The 19139-nt window shown below is 50.2% G+C and overlaps 1 protein-coding gene across 2 annotated transcripts; it reads left to right on the top strand.

Moving 5' to 3' along the window:
• Positions 1-462: 462 nt before the first annotated feature.
• Positions 463-18810, top strand: TTC14 (tetratricopeptide repeat domain 14). Of its 2 annotated transcripts, XM_032957928.2 has the most exons (14): positions 463-654; positions 1853-1965; positions 2344-2476; positions 2860-2990; positions 3547-3746; positions 4797-4884; positions 5317-5446; positions 6012-6167; positions 6694-6765; positions 8013-8132; positions 8245-8367; positions 9024-9141; positions 12751-12863; positions 13615-18810. In XM_032957928.2, exons 3-14 carry the CDS (start codon positions 2358-2360, stop codon positions 15326-15328), a joined length of 3084 nt encoding a protein of 1027 aa, XP_032813819.2. In that variant the 5' UTR covers positions 463-654; positions 1853-1965; positions 2344-2357; the 3' UTR covers positions 15329-18810. The 2 variants fall into 2 exon arrangements, with proteins under 2 accessions (XP_032813819.2, XP_032813818.2); XM_032957927.2 differs by lacking the exon at positions 1853-1965.
• The last annotated feature ends 329 nt before the right edge of the window (positions 18811-19139 follow it).

Raw genomic sequence — 19139 nt, forward strand, 5'->3', positions numbered from 1 at the left:
CATTCCCACCACACCCCACCATCACCCCCCCCCACCATCCCCCCCCACTATCCCCCCCCTTCACCATCCCCCACCATCCCCCCCTCACCACCCCCCATTCCCCCCCAACCCTCACCATTCCCCCCCCACCATCCCCCCCCCACTATCCCCCCCCCACCATCACCCCCCCCACCATCACCCCCCCACCATCCCCCCCCCACCATTACCCCCCCCCCACCATTACCCCCCCCCCCACCATTACCCCCCTCACCATCCCCCCCTCACCACCACGTGAATGGGAAGCCGTGGACTGCACCGTCGCTGGAAGTAACCCCCCCCCACCAACGCACCCCCCACTACCACCCACCACCCCCACCAACTTCCCCCCACCAACACATCCCTCCCCACTTCCCCCACCAACGCCCCCCCCCCACCACCTACCCACCCCCCCCCGTGAATGTGAAGCGGTGGGCTGCGCCGTTCGCGGGGCACGCCGGGATCCCGGGTTGGTGATGATGGAGAAGATGATGGAGAAGAAGAAGAAGACTCCGCAGGGCCACGTTGCGCTAGAATTACCGATCGCGTTCGTTGTCGCACGGTTTATCTGAAGCAAAAACGAAAGGTTGTTGTTGATAGCTCCACTAAAGTCGCATCATTACGAATCGCGCGCTTGAGGTAAAAACGGCTTTAATATTTATTATAAACTGGGGGGTTTTATTTTGCCAGATTTAAGTCTATAGACTCCCGTGTTGCGGGCCTCCCGTGTTGGATTTCCAACACTCCCCCCCCCCCCCCGCGTCGACACCACAAGTGGAGTTTACAACAGCATAGGAATTTAAACGTTTAATTAGTAAATGTGCACACGATATCGGCGTGTTGTGTGACTGTGTGGAGTTGGTTACGCGTCTTGAGGCGGCACTGTACTGTAGTCGTGGTGTCTCTTAACATGGCGGGGAGATGGTTTCGTGTAAACTACGGGCCCCCGGGGCGTCGAAACTTGAGGGGAATTAACCTCGATTACTCCTTAGTTTAGAGCCGATAAACATAGGGGGTTTATCCCAGGTTACGGCTCGCCTCGGCGGTGAGTGATCATATCTGGGGCCTCCTTGGACCCGCCTGCTTCGCTCAGCCTCCGCTCCCCTAACGCGCCATTGACCAGCGTGGTGAAGTATGGTTAAACAACCCGCCGCCCCCCCCCCCCCATGTATCTATGTTACCGTATGTACGTGGGGCTCTTCCCCTACGTCGACTCGGCCTCAAATGGGTGACCTGGTTGCGGTGCGTTAGCATCGCCACTGGGGAGACAAAGGCGGCCGTGCGTGGTGCTGACCCACCTCTCACCCCCCTTTTTGTGTGACTTTCCGGCCTAAATGTGTGCTACTTGCTAACAGCACTTGCCCCAACAGTCTGTAGAGGCTATACAAGAGAGAGAGAGGGGGATCTCTGTGTTTTACTTGATGTTTGAACTTCTTTCGCACCGGTACGTAGCCAACCGCGCTAATCGGAGGCGAAGGAGGACAGCAAACTAAACGTAAAAGCAGTTCTAAAGAAATGTTTTTTTAGCAGACTTGGGGGGGGGGGGGGAGGCCTTCATCCAGCAGTGGATTGACTTATCGGTCTCCCAGACGCATTAAAATTAGCCGCAAGTCTAACATTAATTACATCTGTAATTGAAGCCGCTTTGCGCTACATGTGGATGTATTTACCCAGGTGTGATATTCACTCACAATACAGGGGGGGGAGGTTAGATCGCGTAAATTACGACACGTATACAAACGTTTTGTACATGCAAAACGTTTGTATACGTGTCGTAATTTACTGTGCACGTGTCAATTTACACTGAACAGCACGTGTTTCCCATCTCTTCCTGCAGCGTGACAGCCACCCACCCCCCCCCCCTAAGTGTGCCCGTGCCGGCCTTCGTAGGTGCTACTCTCGAACAGCACTTGCCCTCAAACGTCTCTTAAGGGGGCATCCGTTTCGTAGGTACGCAAAAAATCTTGTCAACTTGACCCCCTCTGCCTGTACGCACGCGGACTTTATATACTTCCCCCGAATCCTATAGAACGGCCGATAATTAATACACGCAGAAACGATCAAGGATTAATAATAATATTAACGCGTTTAAGCAAACAGTCCACCGCCGGACTATCTAACTAATTTGAAGACCAATGTAGACAAATTATTATCGAGGCCACACCCCCCCCCCCCCCGTTTCTTATGCGTACATTGTCAGTAGACCCCCCCCCCCCAATACGCAAATGAACACATTTGGGTTAACCCCCCCGCCCCCCTCCATGTGTACGTACTAAATGGATGGCTCCTAAGGCTACGCGTGGGTGGTTTTTGTCTTCCTTGGATCAGCCGTGTTAGTCATCATGGACCAGGCGCAGCTGCAGCGCTGCGTGGAGCACCACGGTCCCACGTTGCTCGCGATGCTCCAGGCGGAGCAGGATGAGAACATCGATGTCGCCGCGATCACTGCCCCCGAGGCCCGGTGAGCTGCCACGTGCCTGTCTGCCCCGTGTATCGAGAGTTTTACATTTTAATGTGCAATTTTATTGAGGGGATTTGTGTTTAGTCTAAGAGCTTCATAGCTCATCAGATTCCTCCAGTCTAAATAAACACTTGCCCACTACACACCCACCCGCTCGCCCACTATACACCCATCCATTAACCTGTCTGCCCACATGCCTGCCCACGCACTCCCTTGTCACTCACCCACTGGGGAGCCAAAGTCAGCCAGGCATGGGTGATGCTGACCACACCATCCCCTTGTGTGCCATGCCAACCTTTGTAGTTGCTCGCTAACAGCAGCAGCCTTTGCTTGCTAGATGGGGGATCATTGTCTTATCTTGTGTGTTTGTACTTGTCCATCAGACTGAGTTCCCCTCCGGATCCCCTGAGCCTCCGCATTCAGCACTTTATAGCTAAGAAAGCCGACCTGCTCTTCGCCAAGGGGTGGAAGTCCCGCGAGGGGAGCGGTCTTACGCGCCAGGATGAGAGGAGAGGTGCGACCAGGCTGTCATCCGTCCGTGCGCTAATTGAGCCAATCACCCTCGACACAACAGGACTACAGCCGTTTCACTTTGAACCGTTCTCAACACAACACGAAGCATAGTCGTACTGTGCATGCACGTGTCATCGTATCATTACTAAGGGCAAATCAGTTTCCAGTACAGGCAATGGCATTGCAACAGGGTAATGGGACCCTGGGTTTTTATAAAAAATTGAGTTTCGCCTGATGTCAGGCATTTTGCTCCAAGTGCTGGGAGCATGCGTTTTTCGCATTGCACTGCGGGTTGTTTGGCATGATGTGCGACATTAAGCTCCACAACCTTCCAGCTAGTGGAGGGAAGTGTTGGACATGTTGAACGACACGTGGTACAACCCAAAACAATATTGAGAGTTAATGTGAATGGATTATTACACTCACACTTAACAGCAGCCATTGGAGACTTTGGCAGCACAACTGCAGAAACCCACGGAGTTCGTATTGATTTATTTTTATCGACGTGTCACGGCGCGTGCCTAATCTTCGACCGACTTGCACATTTCCGTATGCAGAGTATGTGGCGGTGCCGCCGCCACTGGAGCAGCTGATGTGTGTGCGGAGCGGGGTGGCGCGCGCCCAGTTCTTCTCCGACGTGGAGCCGCAGGACCTGCTCATCGGCCGCGTCACCGCCGTCAAAGAGTTCGGCTTTTTCGTGAACCTTGTGTGCTTCGACTGCGGAAAGACACGTGACATCGAGCAACTCAACATCACGGTGACTGCCCTCACTGGCTGCCCCCTCCATTCTCAGGAGAGCCATCCCCAGACTGACCTCACTACTGCTGCCATCATAGCTGCTCTGCCCTTATCGGATCTGGATCGCACATCCGCGAGCTGTGGTTTTAACCGTTTCCCATTCCGATGCTGTACGCATACGTCATGAGTTTTCTTCCAAAATAACTATCAGTAGCGAGGCTCCCACCTATGTGGGAGGGCGTTTGGCACAGTTTGGCGCCAGCTATCATAGAGTGCGATTGTGTCGCTACAGTTTTCTGCGGTGAGTAAAATATCTTCACAAACAACGGCGCTATGCCTTTCTGAATAAAATTGACGCTAACCGTTTGCGCGTTCCGAGATTCAGTGGTGAACGGGTCTCGGAATGGGAAAGGGTTCAATTCCAGCCATAAGTTGATAAAAAAAAAATGGGAAAAATTGTCTTTGCTGAGGATTCTGGGATTTCGTGGCAGAATATAGGGTAAGATTATGGGATTCAGTAAGAGCAAACTTTGGGAGGTGAAGTGTCAACCATTTGATGGTTGCAGTATCTAGCAGAATGAATTAAGTTACGGAGATGAATCGTGGCATCGGTTGTAATGACTTCCTTTACTTAATACACAATCATTTGCTTGATGCACAGTCAAATACATCCCAAAAGAAGGAACAATTTGTTCCAAAAGAAGGGGTCCTGTCACATTTGTTTGATTAAACAAGGTACAATGTGTTCTTGAAATACCGCATTCGTTTTTTTGAAGGGGTTTGGTGTACTTGTGTATACAATTTCTTCATAGAATCCTGTTATTTCCATAAATACCAGATTTAGCCCATGTACAGCTTGTAATGCTAGTTATATTTTTTGTTTAAATAAAAAATAAGTGCAAATAACATTAATGAAACAAAAATTCACATGTCAATTTTAAAAAGCACAATTCAATACTACGGTACCCACTGATCAGTACTTGATCGGTAATAAATTAAGGTGCTGAATGGAGGTGATTAATGTTTCATATTTTGACGATTTTGTGATAAATTGTTGATTCTCTCCCAGGCTCTGTGTCCGGCGAGGGAGATCCCGACACAGGGCCGCTACCACCAGGACCCGTTTGCGTACTACCACCCCGGGGACCTTATCAGAGGTACCAGCATGCACAAACTCACGCAGGGTGCTTGGCTATTGTACAATACTGATAATAATAATGTACAGCCCTTTGTCAGGCCTCCGCATGACATTTCAGTCGGGGGTTTTATTTGACCATGCTTCACCACGCCGATCAATGGGGGTTATTGAAAGAGTAGTGGCAGTAGCTGATTGGGACTAGATTGCATATAACTGGCCATTCATGTTAGTTGTGGAAATGTTCTCCCTCTAACATCCAATTGGAGCAGCTAATATTTTTGCAATGACAGATACTTGAAAATATTGGGCCATTTTCAATTGGTAGGCCTCATGTGGACACGGGGCGTATGAAATTAAGTCATGGTTTGGATCTGGCCCATGGCCCGTATGTTTCCCTGCTTCTATGTGTTGTGAAAGGCTGCACGGGGATCTTTGTGTTCGTTTTTTGCAGCGGTGATGAAGGACGTGGACGAGGAGCAGGAGAGGCTGACCATCTCCGTGCAGACGTCCGCCCTGCCCGAACATGTGGCCCACGTCAAACTGGGCGTCATCAACGCCGAGCAGATGCCCCCGCACTACAGGTAATCATCGTAGTGTTCTAGCTGCTGAGATTGCAGGCCGTGTAACTGTACTGGGGCCCACGGGTCGGAGGGGCTCAGGCACTGCTATGTAGAGCAGGGGAAATTGGACAGAGGGCTCCATTTAATTCTGTATCACATTAACACGTTTTCGAATCCCTGTCCTAACACTGGACTCCATAGACTAACATGGATTGGCTCCCACTACGTATGTATGTTGAACTTCTTTTGCACTGTACGTAGCCAACCGTGCTAATCGGAGGTGCGGGGTAAGGACAACAAACTAAACACAAAAAGCGGTTCTGAAGAAATTGGTTTTCAATCTAGATTTGAAAGTGCATGGCTCCAGTGGCTTCCTAATATCGGAAGGAAGAGCATTCCAGACGGCCGCTGAAGCACATCTGAAAGCGCGCGATGCAGTGACCGTCTTTTGTTCGATGGTTAGCCAAAAGCCACCTTGCACCGCGCATTCTGAGGTAGCTGGAGGTGAACCGACTCCACCGTGCCTGTGTGTGCGTGTGTGTGTGCTTGCTCACACGCATCTGTGACGTGCACGCTGGCACCACAGGTGCGTGCTGGCGGTGTCTGGGGACGACACGCTGACGTACGAAGACGCCCTGCGCAACTCGGTGGCCTTCTCCAACCCGGCGTGCGTGGAGTTCCTCATGTCGCGCCTGGGCATCAGCGAGAGCCACCCGCCCTCGCTACTGCGTGGGCTGCAGAGGTGAGCGAGGCTGTGTGTCTCGGGACGGCTAGTGCAGGGGTGGGGAACACTCGGCCCATGACTTCATCTCGCATGGCCCGCAGCCACATGAGGACTACCACTTTTTAAACGGCACGCAAAGTATATTTATACGTCGCCTAAAGCATCTCGGTCACACATAAATTACTAGAGGGGGATTTTTTTCGACTTCGCAACACCGCGTGAAAAAATGTTAACGGGGGCAGTCACTTCTGTTGCTCTTTAAATGCACGTTATTTCTCAAATTAATATTGGATAACACTGGGGTGTATGTTAATATCTGGCCTGCCAAAGGTATTATTTGAATGTGCTATTTGGCCTTCGGTAAGGAAAAGGTATCCCACTCCCTAACCTAACCTCTCCAACACAGCTATCTATGGGTGCAGCTTGTTGAGATGCGGTCATATTTAGATGCCTTTACAGGCACATTGTACAACCTGTCACCACACCCACCATCGCCGTCATGTAATGAACACTGACGCGATTCTTCGTTTGCTTCGTTGTGCAGCTCCGACTTCTCGGCGGAGGATTTTGCGCCGGTGCTGAGACAGAAGCAGTCGACTGCATGGGCTCTGAAGTGGTGAGTTTTGAGTGTAAAGGCCGTCAAGCTTTGACACGATATCAAAACGCTTCAATTTTAAATCGCTGTTGTGCCTCGAACTCGGCTCATTTTACTGTCGGCCAGTGGTCATCCTCTGGATAGATAGGTCTCTGTCATGGGAATGTGGAATTTGCGTTCACGGGGATGAATATGGTCACACAGGAAACGTGTGTGCTTGTGCGCAGTCTGCTCACACGTGTGTATGCTTGTGTGTTTTGTGTTCGTGTATACTTATCGTGCTTATGTGTGCTTGCATATGTTCACTTGCATATGTGTGCACAAGTGTTTTAGCACAAGCAAAATTAAGTGCTCATATATATGTGTGTGTGTATGGTTATATGGGGAAGCGATGGATGTTCGCAATTCAGTCCTACGAATATGGCGACCAGCCAGGGGGGTAACATCATTGTTGCTTGTGTGAATAGACATATGCTTCCCCTAGTCAACTCAGTCTTAATTTAATATTTGGTGACAAAGACAGTCGAACGTGATGCTGGCCACACCACGAAGGCAGCCTTCATATGCCCTCACTGATAGTGTCCACCCCAACGGTGTGAAAATCTCCACCCGGGATCTTTTTTGCAAGAGTATGGTCGTGTGTGTGTGCGCATACGTGCATATCTGTGTATTGACTCGGCCTCAAGTGAGTACCTGATACAGTGTGCAAATCGCCACTGGGGAGACAAAGCCAGCCAGACGGGGTGTTTGTCACCCACCTCCTTGTGTTCCGTGCCAGCCTTCATAGGTGTTCACGAACAGCACTTGCCCAAAAAGTCTGTTAAGGCTGTACAGGCGTTCTTTATATTTGTGTTCATCATCAGACACGTATTCTCTTGTGCACGTGTCTGTTCACATGCATGTGTGTGCATGCATTTTGTTGTGTGTACATATTGTCCTGTGCATGCTTATGGAACTGTCATATGCAGGACATGTGCACTGCATATAACAGTCACTGCTTATGGCATGTCCTCATCATATCATATATGCAGTGACTGTCATGGCATATGTCATGTCACGTTGAACGTGTGCAGGTGTGTTCATATTCGCACGTGAGTGTATGCCACATGCGTTTGTTTCCTTGTGCATTTCACGCATGTGCTGGCGTAACTGTGTCCACACGTGTACGTTCTCGCGTGCGATGTTACATCTGTATGTATGTACGTACGTACGTGCACGCGCGCATGTTTGTGTGCGTGCTTGTGCTCGTGTATGCTGCCCGTTCCCAGTGTGAAGAGCGGCGTTGATCACTTCAAGTCGGGGCAGCCGGTGGAAGCGATGAACGCGTACAACCGCGCTCTCGAGATGGACCCCACAAACGTGGAGGCCCTGGTGGCGCGCGGCGCGCTGTGAGTGAACCCGCCTCTGCACCCGACGTGGACACCCTGCGATAACTCCGAGCCGTGTAAACCTGGGAGCGCCTCTATTCCCCACATGCTCGCGCCCCACACCTCTCTGCAGGTTCGCCAGCAAGGGCAGCCTGACCAAGGCCACGGAGGACCTGGAGGCGGCGCTGGAGGCCTCTCCGACGCACCGAAACGCGCGCAAGTACCTGGGACAGACGCTGTGGCAGCGCGGGCAGCAGTGAGTACAGGGGAACATGAGCCTGTGTGTTCTTGTGTGCGAGTGTGAATGTGTGAGAGCATGTGTTTTCGGAATTTGATTCCCGCTCGCAGCCAACATCTGTGACATCTGAACCAGTCCTAGGTTGTATCGGCCTTAAATAGGGAGTTAGTTTGAGGTGTAGACATCCGTATTGCGGAGACAAATGAGGGAGATAATTATATATTCGTTCGGTGGTCTTTTTATCCACATCTTAGCTTCTCATTCTTCCACATCCACACGTTATCAACAAATATAGGGTTTGTATCAAATGGAAGCTCTTGTTCTCTAGTTGTGACATGCTGAATGTCTGTGTACTCTTAACTAAACTTTCATAATAAAAAAAAAATCCCATATACAATGGCTGTATAGCTGTGCCATGATTGACATAATTCGCGGTTTTGGCCGCTAATGATTTTCCATGCTCAAATAAGCTTTTCGGGGGCAGTGGGTCGTGCCATCGGCCCACCCTGAATTCCACATTCCTCCGGTCGGCTCTCGCCCGCAGCACTCTCCCCCGACAGTAGCACTAATGCGTCGGTGCTTCGGGGTCTGTTGCCCCGAGTGTTTCTGTGCGCACTGCTGCCTGTCTGTGTTGTACACCCTCCCTGTGTCTCACCCCTTCCTCGCCCCCTTAGGGTGTTTGCCGAGGGACAGCTGCTGAGCGCCGAGTCACTGTACCAGCGCGCGCTGGAGCTGGTGCCGGAGCTGGGCCCGGCTCACGACGGCCTCAGGGCCGTGAGAGCCAAGCTGCAGGTGAATGCGGTGCATATGTTGGGGCGACAGAGGAAAGTTCACGTTTTCCCCCGCGATGATGTTGGAAGCGAAGATTTATGTTTTTAATTGCAGCACGGCATCAACTCCTCGATCTCTGTTCTTAAGCCCACGATGGAGGTGCAAAATTTCGTGCGTGAGATTCGATTTATTGATGGGGTTTTTTTTGCATGTGTTGAGCTGCTGTTGCCTGTGACTGAACTCCAGATCAAAATACTGACAAGTTGTTTTGTGCTGCTCGTGTATGTGTCTTTGTACGTGTGTGTGTGCGTGCGTGTGTACGTGTGGGGTTCGCCCACCACGGGGCACCCTGAATCGATGGCGATGGTGACGTCATCCTGTCTGCTCCTTCACCACCACCATCACCGCACTCGAATCCCCTCCTGCCTGGCCGGTGACACTGGTAACACTGGTAATGCACGATTCACTACACCCCACTCTCTTCCACGGAGTAATGCCTGGTGCATTACATTTCCATTTGTGTGTGCTGTGTCGTCTACAATATTTACTGTGATGGCCTTATTTATATAATTGCGTGCGTAAAAAAATTTGCACAATTTTATTTATCGTGTACCGTCTTGTATTTTATTTATTTACTTAACATGGTTTTTGGTTTTTCCCCATGAAATTTAAACTGAAATCCGATCGAATACAATTGCGTTCTCGTGTACATCTCTAAACCGCGGAATAAATTACTCCCAAAAACGTGTTACGCCCGTGTTAATGTGTGACCTGCACTGCCAATGTGTGCCAAAAATGTTGTTACGTTTCTGCTGGGCGTCTGTGTCCTTGTTCGTGATTTAAACGTGTGTGTGGGTGTTGCGTGTGTGTCATTGTGCGTTTGTTGCTTCTGTTGTCTGCTTGGGTTGTGTGTGAGGAGGATGTGTGTTTTGTTGCCAATGTATGTGTTGGCGTGTTTGGGGTTGTCGGAGTGTGATTGTTGTCATATATCGCAATATACTTTGGTGTGTGGGTGCTTGTGTGGTTTTTTTATGGATGTGTTTGTGTGTTGTGAATATTGTCATATCCGTCTGTGTGTGTTTGCCCGTGTCTGTTGAGATGTGCGTGAGGGTGTGTGTTTTGTGGTGGGTGTGCGTGGATGTTTGAGGTTGCTTATTGTGTGTTATGTATATTGTACCTTTGTGTTGCTGTGTCTATGTTAATTTATGTGTTGCATTGCTTTGTGTGAGGTTGTGTGCTGTGCATATGGTTGTGTGACTTGAGTGGCGGTGTGCATTGTTTTTATCGAATGGGGTGTGTGGGGTTGAGTGTGGGGTTGAGTGTATTGTGTGTGTGTTTGCCTGTTGCCATTGGTGTGTTATGGGTTACGTGTGACATTGGTATGTGTATGTGCGTGTTGGTATCTAATGGGTTTGTATGATTGATTCTGATTTTGGTGTTGGCATATGCATTTACTGTGTATTGGGTTATGTGGGAATGTGGTTGTATGTCTTGTTGGTGTGTGATTGTGGATCGTGTACTGTGCACGTTTGTGTGTGTTGGGTTATGTTATTGTTTGTAATAATGGGTTGTTTGAATGGTGATGTGTCGTGTGTGTCTGTATTGGCGTGTGTGTTTTTGGATATTCGTCTGTGACTGTTGGTATATTTGGGTTAAACCTCTTCCCTATTTTGCTGCTACACCTAACACCATACAACTTTCTACCTATTTTATAATCGAATATTTTTAAACCATAAATCATATTTACAACTTTACCTTCTCTTACCATATATACATGTTACTGTGCTAAACTGTTACTAATTAAACATTAAATAATCTAACAAATAAAACAAAAATCACTTTTAAAACCTTTATCACCTCTATAACATTTTCTCAATTTGTATTTTCACACTTTGTAAAATGTTCTCGTTAATTGGCCATCATGTTGATATACTTCGTTTTATCATTACGTTACCATTTGCATGCAACTTAATATTCTCAATCGATGTTGTTGTATAACTTGCCTAATGAAAATCTGACTCTTTTTTTCTGCCATTTTAAAACAATTGTGACATTTTATTTTTGGTACAACCAATTCTTAAAACCATTCCTAATTTTGTGCACTAACGTCACTTTAATCGATGTTCTTTAACCACAACACGCCAAATCTAAAACCTTGCATCCGAATGTTATTATTCCAACGCGTTCACTTCCACTGTCACTCGCACATTGAAATGTACATGTGACGCGTTTCCACATTTCATTACGAATTGTGTTTTTGTTAATCGTCAACATTACCAACACCGAAATTGGGCATTACGATTTTTTTTTCATTTCAAATTACGCTAATTTATGTCGCCCAAACGGTTATAAATCCTGATCCGGTGTAACGATGGAAACCTCGCCCCGTGTTTGCAAATATTTAACAATCGTACAATTGCCGTTAACATGTTCTCGCTCTCAACACGCGCACATTTGCTCCACGTGTCATAATTTGGTGCAATTTTTGGTTTATATTTTATCGTACAAAACAAACCTTTAATTAACCGTTGAAACTGTTGCAATTTTAATTCATTAATTTGCTCACTTTGCAAAACGTTTTGTAAAATGCCATTGAGAATTGTTTGCGAATTTTACCCGACTCTGCGGGGACGGGAATTGGAACGCGCCGCCAACCATCGGTGGCTCACGGCGTGCACGAGTTTCGTTCACCTGGGCTCACTCGACTCCCAACTACCGCCCTCACCCCCCCCCTCCCCCCATGAGCGCGATCGGGGTAACGGTCGCACTCGTGTTACCGATGCACACGCTCGCCTCGTTCTGTGTTCGCAAAACAAAAATCCCCTTCGCCAAAACCAAACAAACCCGAAACAAAAACTCGTTAAACCGAAACACAAATACGTTAAATGGAAACCAAAACCGCGCTGAAACGAAACCCAATGATGCACTGCTGCTCCGGAGCTGCTCGATTGTTTTCTCACCATCATCATCATCATCGTCGTCGGACAAACGCTGCGTTTGTCTCATCGGCACGAGCGCTACACGCTGCACTCAACGCATTCTTTGTCTGCGACCTTGCGTTCTCGCTGCGCTGACGTAAAATTAATTTGCTTCTGGCAAAATGCGCACACTGCTTGCAAATTGCGCACGTGCGATAAATGTGTGCCCAAATGTACTGCTTTTTCCAATGCGATGGCAATGCAACATGACGTGCGTCACATTAAACACCGGTTTAATTGACTCCGTCAACGCGGTCGTAACATTCGAATCTCCCTGCCCTAAATCTGTGACGCTGCGTGTACATGTATGGTACACATTGTGTGGTTATACATTCACACGCATGTATTTGGGCGCGTGCGTCGTACGCCACGGCCGTTCCCTTTGGACCCAATATTTACCGTCGTGCAAATTCTACCGGTCGTGGCGGCTGGGGTGGGCGGGGCACCAACCCGTGGACGCATGCGCAAACCGTTGCCGCCGCTTGCTCCCGTTCGGGGTGCCTCGGTCGTTTTCGCCGACCGCTTGGTCCACTCGCCGTCGGCTCGTCCACGCGTCCGCGGCTCGTCCACCCATCCTTGCTGCCGCCCGGCTGGAATTGCCACCCGTGGGCCGGCACCTTCCGTCTTGGCTCACGCTCTGGCGGGCGTGGAGGAACGGGAGGCGGAGGTGAAACTGGAGGAGAAGAAGCGGCAACAGAAGGAGGACGTCGCCCGGGAAGCGACGAGTGCGGACAAGCTGCGGCAGTTGCTCCATGACGAGAAGAGGTGAGAGACGCCCATCGTTTATCCGCTGTTGGATGAAAGTCTCTCCCCATCCTTCACGGTCTGTTGGTGTAACTATTCCTCAGTCTGGCCACCTGCACAGGAGCTGATCTCGTTGCTTCGTCTCCGTGGTGGACATCCTCTTGGGCGTACTTTCTCTCTTGGCTGAGGGGGGGTGAGGGCGGTAGTTGGGAGTTGAGCGAGCCCAGGTGAACGAAACTCGTGCACGCCATTTTGTAAAATGTCATTTTACAAAATATAGTCACGACCATTGGCCCATCCCTTTTTAGCAACGTGTCCTGCCCAAGCCCACTTTTACTAACAGTCAACATGTCTTGATTTCCATGGCTCAATGTATGAGAAATTATCTTCAAAGTTATTTCGTGATAGTCGTGGCGAGCGCTGCTCCTTTCTCCTTAGCAACGTTTTTGGAAGTGGCGATTAGTGATGATGCCACTGATCATGACAATGTTGTTGCTGATGGTACGCTTTATTCTTGTTTTCACTCATAATATTGATATAAATGGTGCTTATGATGTTACTGCTACTGATGATGCTGATAATGACGACACCGATTAATCATTTTGAAGCCCAGCTTGTTTTAGTCATAGCGTAAGTCCATCCGTTGCGTGTGGGCTACCGAATGCAACACTGGCACACTGTGCTTTGTTGAATTAAAGTGATGAGCTAATGCCGTGGCTTTCATTGCTCTTATCGATGACCCGCTGAACCAAACGACCAATTCTTGTTGCAGAACGCAGAAGAAACGCAGGCGATCGCCCTCCGAGTCTTCATCCGTCATCACGGTCTCCTCCACCGACTCTTCCGAGTCTTCGCACTCCTCCTCTGGTAGCGGCGGAGGCGGCCCTCGAAAGCACAAGCGCAGCGGGAAGAAGCGCGCCAAGAAGAAGCCGTCCAAGTCGAAGGCGAGGGGCAGAGGCAAAGGGAAGAAGAGGAAGAAGAGTGGACACAGAAAGAAACGGAAGTCTTCCTCGTCCAAACCCAAGCGCAAGCGGAGGCACAGCGACAGCAGCGGCGAGCGGCGGTCCCACGCCAAGCGGCACCGGCCGAGCTCCAGCAGCCGGCGAAGAACCGAGTCGGAGTCACGGAGAAGCCGCAAGGAGTCCGTGACGGAGAGATCGGCAGGGCGAGCGCCGCGATCCATCTCTCACCACTCGTCCTCTTCTTCCTCCTCCACCTTCTCCTCGCGGTCACGAACACGATCGGGCTCTGAGCGAAGCACCAATGGAAGACCTTCGTACGCGAAAAACAACGCGGGGAAGAAGCGGCCTTCCTTGGGCAGTGGCAGCTGCAGAAGTTTCTCCCCGGGTCCGGACAGACGCTGCTCCCCGGTCGAACAAGGGTCGGTGAGGAGAGGGGACGACTCGTACGATCGCAGTTACGCCCGGAGCACGATGGGGGAAGGCCGCTCGCCCTCGCTGGGGAGGTCTGGCCGTAACAAGTCCCCGTGCGTAGAACGGAAAGAGCCTGCGGGCCCGGACGCGGTGGGGGCGGGGGGCTCACGCTCGCCGCGCCGCCCCCGCGAGTGGTACCGCCACGACTACCACGGTGCTGGTGACGCCTGCTCCCCGCCGCCCTGCACGTCTGGATCGTTCCTGCGTGACGGTAGGGCGGGCAGAGCGCCCAGCGTGGTGGTCGTCTCGGACTCCAGCGATAATTCACCGAGTGGCTCGCGGGGCCGCGGCCCGCGACGGGAGCAGCCAGGCCATGGCCGCGGCGGTAGTAGTCGTGGTTGTGGCGTCGGTGGCCACGCGTCCACCGATCGGTCGGGCCTGGGGCAGCTGAGCGTCTCGTATGACTCTCAGCAGGAGGAGGAGGAGGTGGAGTATGCGGAGGAGGACCTGTGGCGTCGTCACGATGCTTCAGGCCCCAGAGCGTCGCGCAATGAGGACGGGAAAACTCAGCGGAGGCACGAGTCGGAGCGCTTGGCCGGGAGCGGGAGGAGGCAGGGCCACGGTGTAGAGCCCAGAGAGGGCCGCTGTGCCGGTGGCGGCGACGCTCATTATTGGGAGCGCGGGCGGAACAGGAGCTTTGAGGGCCCTGAGAGAGCAAGCCACAGATCCTCATCGAGCCTGGCGTCCGACGTGGTGGAGGCGACGGCTTTCGGAGCAGAGCAGGGTGCACCTCGAACGGGAGAGCGAATGGGCAACTGGAAGGGGGAGGAAAGCAGGAGGCAGCGGACGGTTTCGGGCAGTGGTGGAGGAGGCGATGGAGGAGGAAGGTTGCGGTCAATATCGGGCGGAGCAGGAGTGGGGGATCGAGGAGGAGATGGCGGTGGTGTTGAAGGTTCAGCCGCCTGGGAGCAGGGAGGGGAGAGGAGTGGCGAGGGGAGATCTGGGAAGTTGCTCAACTCGCAGCCAGACAGGGATCTCCCACAGCAGCTGCAGGATATCCTGGGCAAGATCGAGAGGTTCAAGCGCGACAAGAAAAAGGAGACTACCGCGTGAACAAATGTGTATTATTTTGTCCCTTCACTGCCATGGGGGATTTGAGGGAAGACACAAGCCTAGAAAATAAACCAGGTGCTGGTTTATTTCATGTGTATCTGTACAGCCTCTTTGTCAATCAACTTCTGGATGAGAGCCCCCCTCCCCCACACCGTGTGGGTATTGGAGGTTATTTGATCATACCTTTGCCGTGGTTGGGCAGTCCAGGTTGGCACAGTACTGGGACATCTACAGGGAGCACAGAAGTGGAGCACGACAAATGTTTTGTTGCTGCACTGCCCTCTGCTGCCTACCGATGTAGCCCTGCGGCCGCCTTTAACACCTTTTGTGCGTAGTGGTCGCCTATCCAAGCACTATATCTAGGCTCATTCTTGCTTCCTCTTCCGAGTTTGAACACATTCCGAGTGATTAAGTCACAGGTAACCTACGGGGACCTCTTTTGTTTTTGACAGTTTCAAAATGATGAAAAAAGAATAGGATTTCTGGCATTGGTAACCGTTGCAGGTGTAAAATTTTACCTCTACGTGCACCGGGCTCCATAGGCTTAAAGTGGAGACCGCTCCTCGCTGAGCATCGCACGTTGCGACGTAGACAGCAGAACGGTGGTGGCTTGCGTGCTGCCACCGGATGGCGCTGTAAACATCCGAAAGTTGCGTAGCTGCGACTTAAAATTTTACTTTTTTTCCCCTCTCACTATTGAATGTTGAAACTCGTGTAGGGGCGGCCAGTGATACACAGCCTCGGCAATGTTTCCATAAACTATGGAGCCGACTCTGGTTTTTTTGTAAGGTTGCGTCTTTAAGTAAGTGCATGATTCTCTCCTGACGGGACATAGGAAACATTTACAAATGAAAGGATGACGTTGGCATTTCAGAGAATGAAGATTTATGCCGCTGCTGGGGAAGGTTGAGAAAAATGTCTCTACAGTGCTGGAGGCGATGGGTTTTTCGTTCCAAGTTCGTCGTTGGTTTTGGAGACTGTTCGAGCCCACAGGGACACTGACACAGTTCGGCCGCCTAAAAGGGCAGCGTCGCCTCCCCAAAGTGGAATGCTGTCGTGTCAGCACCACGAGGGAAGCCGACAGACAAGAGGCCATGAACAGAGTGTTTTGAATGAGGATTTGTTTATCAGTCGTGGGATGCTGTTAAGCTCAAGACAATGTTTAAACAATTTGCCAAATATCCGGTAACGTGGAAAGCATTTTTGTTTTATTACTACCGCGTAGATTTGTCTTGGTTGTGCTGTAAGTGTTTTCGGGTTGTACCGCATGTTTTTTATGATGTCCAACTTTTGCTCCAGAAACTCCCAGCACGTGGAGCGCAGTGTCGGACATTCTGCCGAATGACACGCAGTACAAACCGAAAATGCATCTGAGAGATATTTCTGTGCGGTTTTTTTGGTTATATTTAACCACGAGCTTAGTCATTTTCATCACCATAAATTGTCTTAATGATGTCTTTTTATGACGTGGAAAGCCTGTCTCTTTGCTGAAATAACATGAGGCCGAATTCATCGCTAATGGTGGCCTTGAGCCAGGGGTGAAAATTCAATATTTCTACCGTGTGGGCCGGAGGACGGACACTCTTGAGCTCACACATTGATACTGATCTTGTCGATCCTGGAGGAATCGTGTGTTGACCCCCAGTCCCCTCCCCACCGTAAGTTGAATGTACAGTCATCCAATCGCAAATTGCGTGTTCGTAGGAGTGTCCATCATATGTATGGGAAGCTGAATAATCTCCAGGTAGAGCATGTCTGGGATGCATTGAAGGGCTTCCGGCTCCTCGAGAATGCCCTAGGGACTCGTTGGTGCTGCCCCAGCTGTCCCTGGGACTCTTATTGGTGCTGGGCCCCCCGATTGCTTTATCATAGACTGTGCCACGGTGTTGCTCTCTCCTCTCTCCCATTGTACCTTGATCTAACCACTCCTTCCCTCACCCCCTTCCTATTTTATTTTAGGAAAGCACCAACGGATACTTATTCCATTTAGATGCTATATAAATTATAATTGTTGCTGGAATGACCTAAGTTGGGAAAGGGAACATTTATAATCTAAAGGTTGGATGTATTTCAATAGATGTACGTTAGATCACCAGTGATAAGAATGATTTACTTAGTGTGTGTTTGCGTTGAGCCAGGCAGCGTCTTCATTATTTGAAGAATGCCGTGTCGTCCTCAGACCGCCTCTAAAGCTTCGTTAACAGATGCAGTCTTTAACAACGTGCGGCGTCACCGTCTGTCTTGCACCACGGCCACAGGTCGAGTTGTCACGTAAACCTCACCCGCGCAGGTTTGCCAAACACGCGAGGCCTTGGCCAGTTCGGGAAAGCCTGTTGAGCAGGGCCTAGTCGAGGCGTTGAAGATCAAACCAGGCAGGGCGGATCGCAGGCGTCCACGAGGGATTGGTTCCTAGTTGACGATGAGAACCACTCTTCGTGGCAATGTTGGTCCACAGTAGGTGCCTTTGTAACAGACGGGCATTTGGCGAGCTACAGAGATACGACGTACAACGTCAGACGCGTATCTTCATCCGTAGCTTGCCAGTCGCGTGCAGGGGAGTGCCGTCGCTCAGAATTGCCAGCCAAAGGAGTAGAGTTGGTTGAACAGTGCCTGAGATGATGTGCGTTGTGGAATGTCGCTGCATGTCAACTAGCCCGGTGTATGACCGACCCCAGACAGGCGTGCGGTGCATGTGGTTCTCCCGTCCAGTACGAGACTTGAGTGCAGACGTCCGTAGAGTTGGAGCATTGGGGCCCCGGTGACGACGACCCAGCAAGCGTGCCGAGTTGCGAGTAAGAATAGCCATATCTGATGGTGAGATGCCAAATTTTCATCTCGTCTAGAAGTACATTTTGTTAAAATCAGCTGAAGGCTCAAATGAGCCTGGGCTGCTAATTTCCCTTTGTATGACAACTGTTTTACTAGTGGTATTTATTTAACCCCCCCCCTCCACTGCCTTCAAAACTGCGAAGAGAACTTTCCCATACTGCACCGCCCATGTCTTTGTAGTAGTAGTATTTCATAAATTGCATCCCTTTTTTCCCCATTCCACTGCTGAATGAAGGCCTTCTTACGCTGTGGGTCATGGGGATTGTTTGACCACTCTTCAGAAAGTTGGTCAGTGTGGGGGTTTTGGAGGACCGGGTTCGATATTGCGCGCCGCTTATGTTGCCAATGGCCGGCAAGAGAACGCGTGTCGCTCGATTCAAGGCGCAGTGAGAGAATCACTGCCATGCTCGGCCCAATTATTTTTGCTGTTGCTTCCATAAATAATAAACTGTTTCCCGAGGGTCGTGGTACTCGGTAAAATAGACGAACTCGTGTTCATTTGCAGTCAATCTTTGTAAAAAAAAAATGCATTCACTCTGGGCAATCCTGGTTTGAATGGATACAAAATAAATTAGGCCAAATGTGGTCATCACTTGCTACGGCTTTGGTTGAAGTGTTGCTTCGTGTGTTGAATAAATGTAAATCCTGCTGTAGTCATAAGTCTGTGGATATTTTCCAGAGTGTCATTGGGTATGTTTAGACATTTTCCCCCATTATTTTTTTCATATTTTTTAAATTGGCTTTTGGTATCGTGAGATGAAAAATCCGTTTGGAATTTAATATTTAGTGAATATTCATTTACAGTATGGTATATTGAGTAAAACATTAATTTGAAATAAAATCAGCATGCATCAAACCCCCTTTGCATGTCAAGCCCCCCCCCCTCAAATGACCATAAACCCACCTAAGTCATGATGGGTAGGGGAAGCAATGCAACGCGTTTGAGGGCATTTGCAAATATGGAGCTGTAAAGTCAGTTGGC

Source organism: Petromyzon marinus, chromosome 21 (genome assembly GCF_048934315.1).
Source record: "Petromyzon marinus isolate PM22_M1 ecotype Great Lakes invasive population chromosome 21, UKy_Petmar_22M1.pri1.0, whole genome shotgun sequence".
Taxonomy (NCBI): Eukaryota; Metazoa; Chordata; class Hyperoartia; order Petromyzontiformes; family Petromyzontidae; genus Petromyzon; species Petromyzon marinus.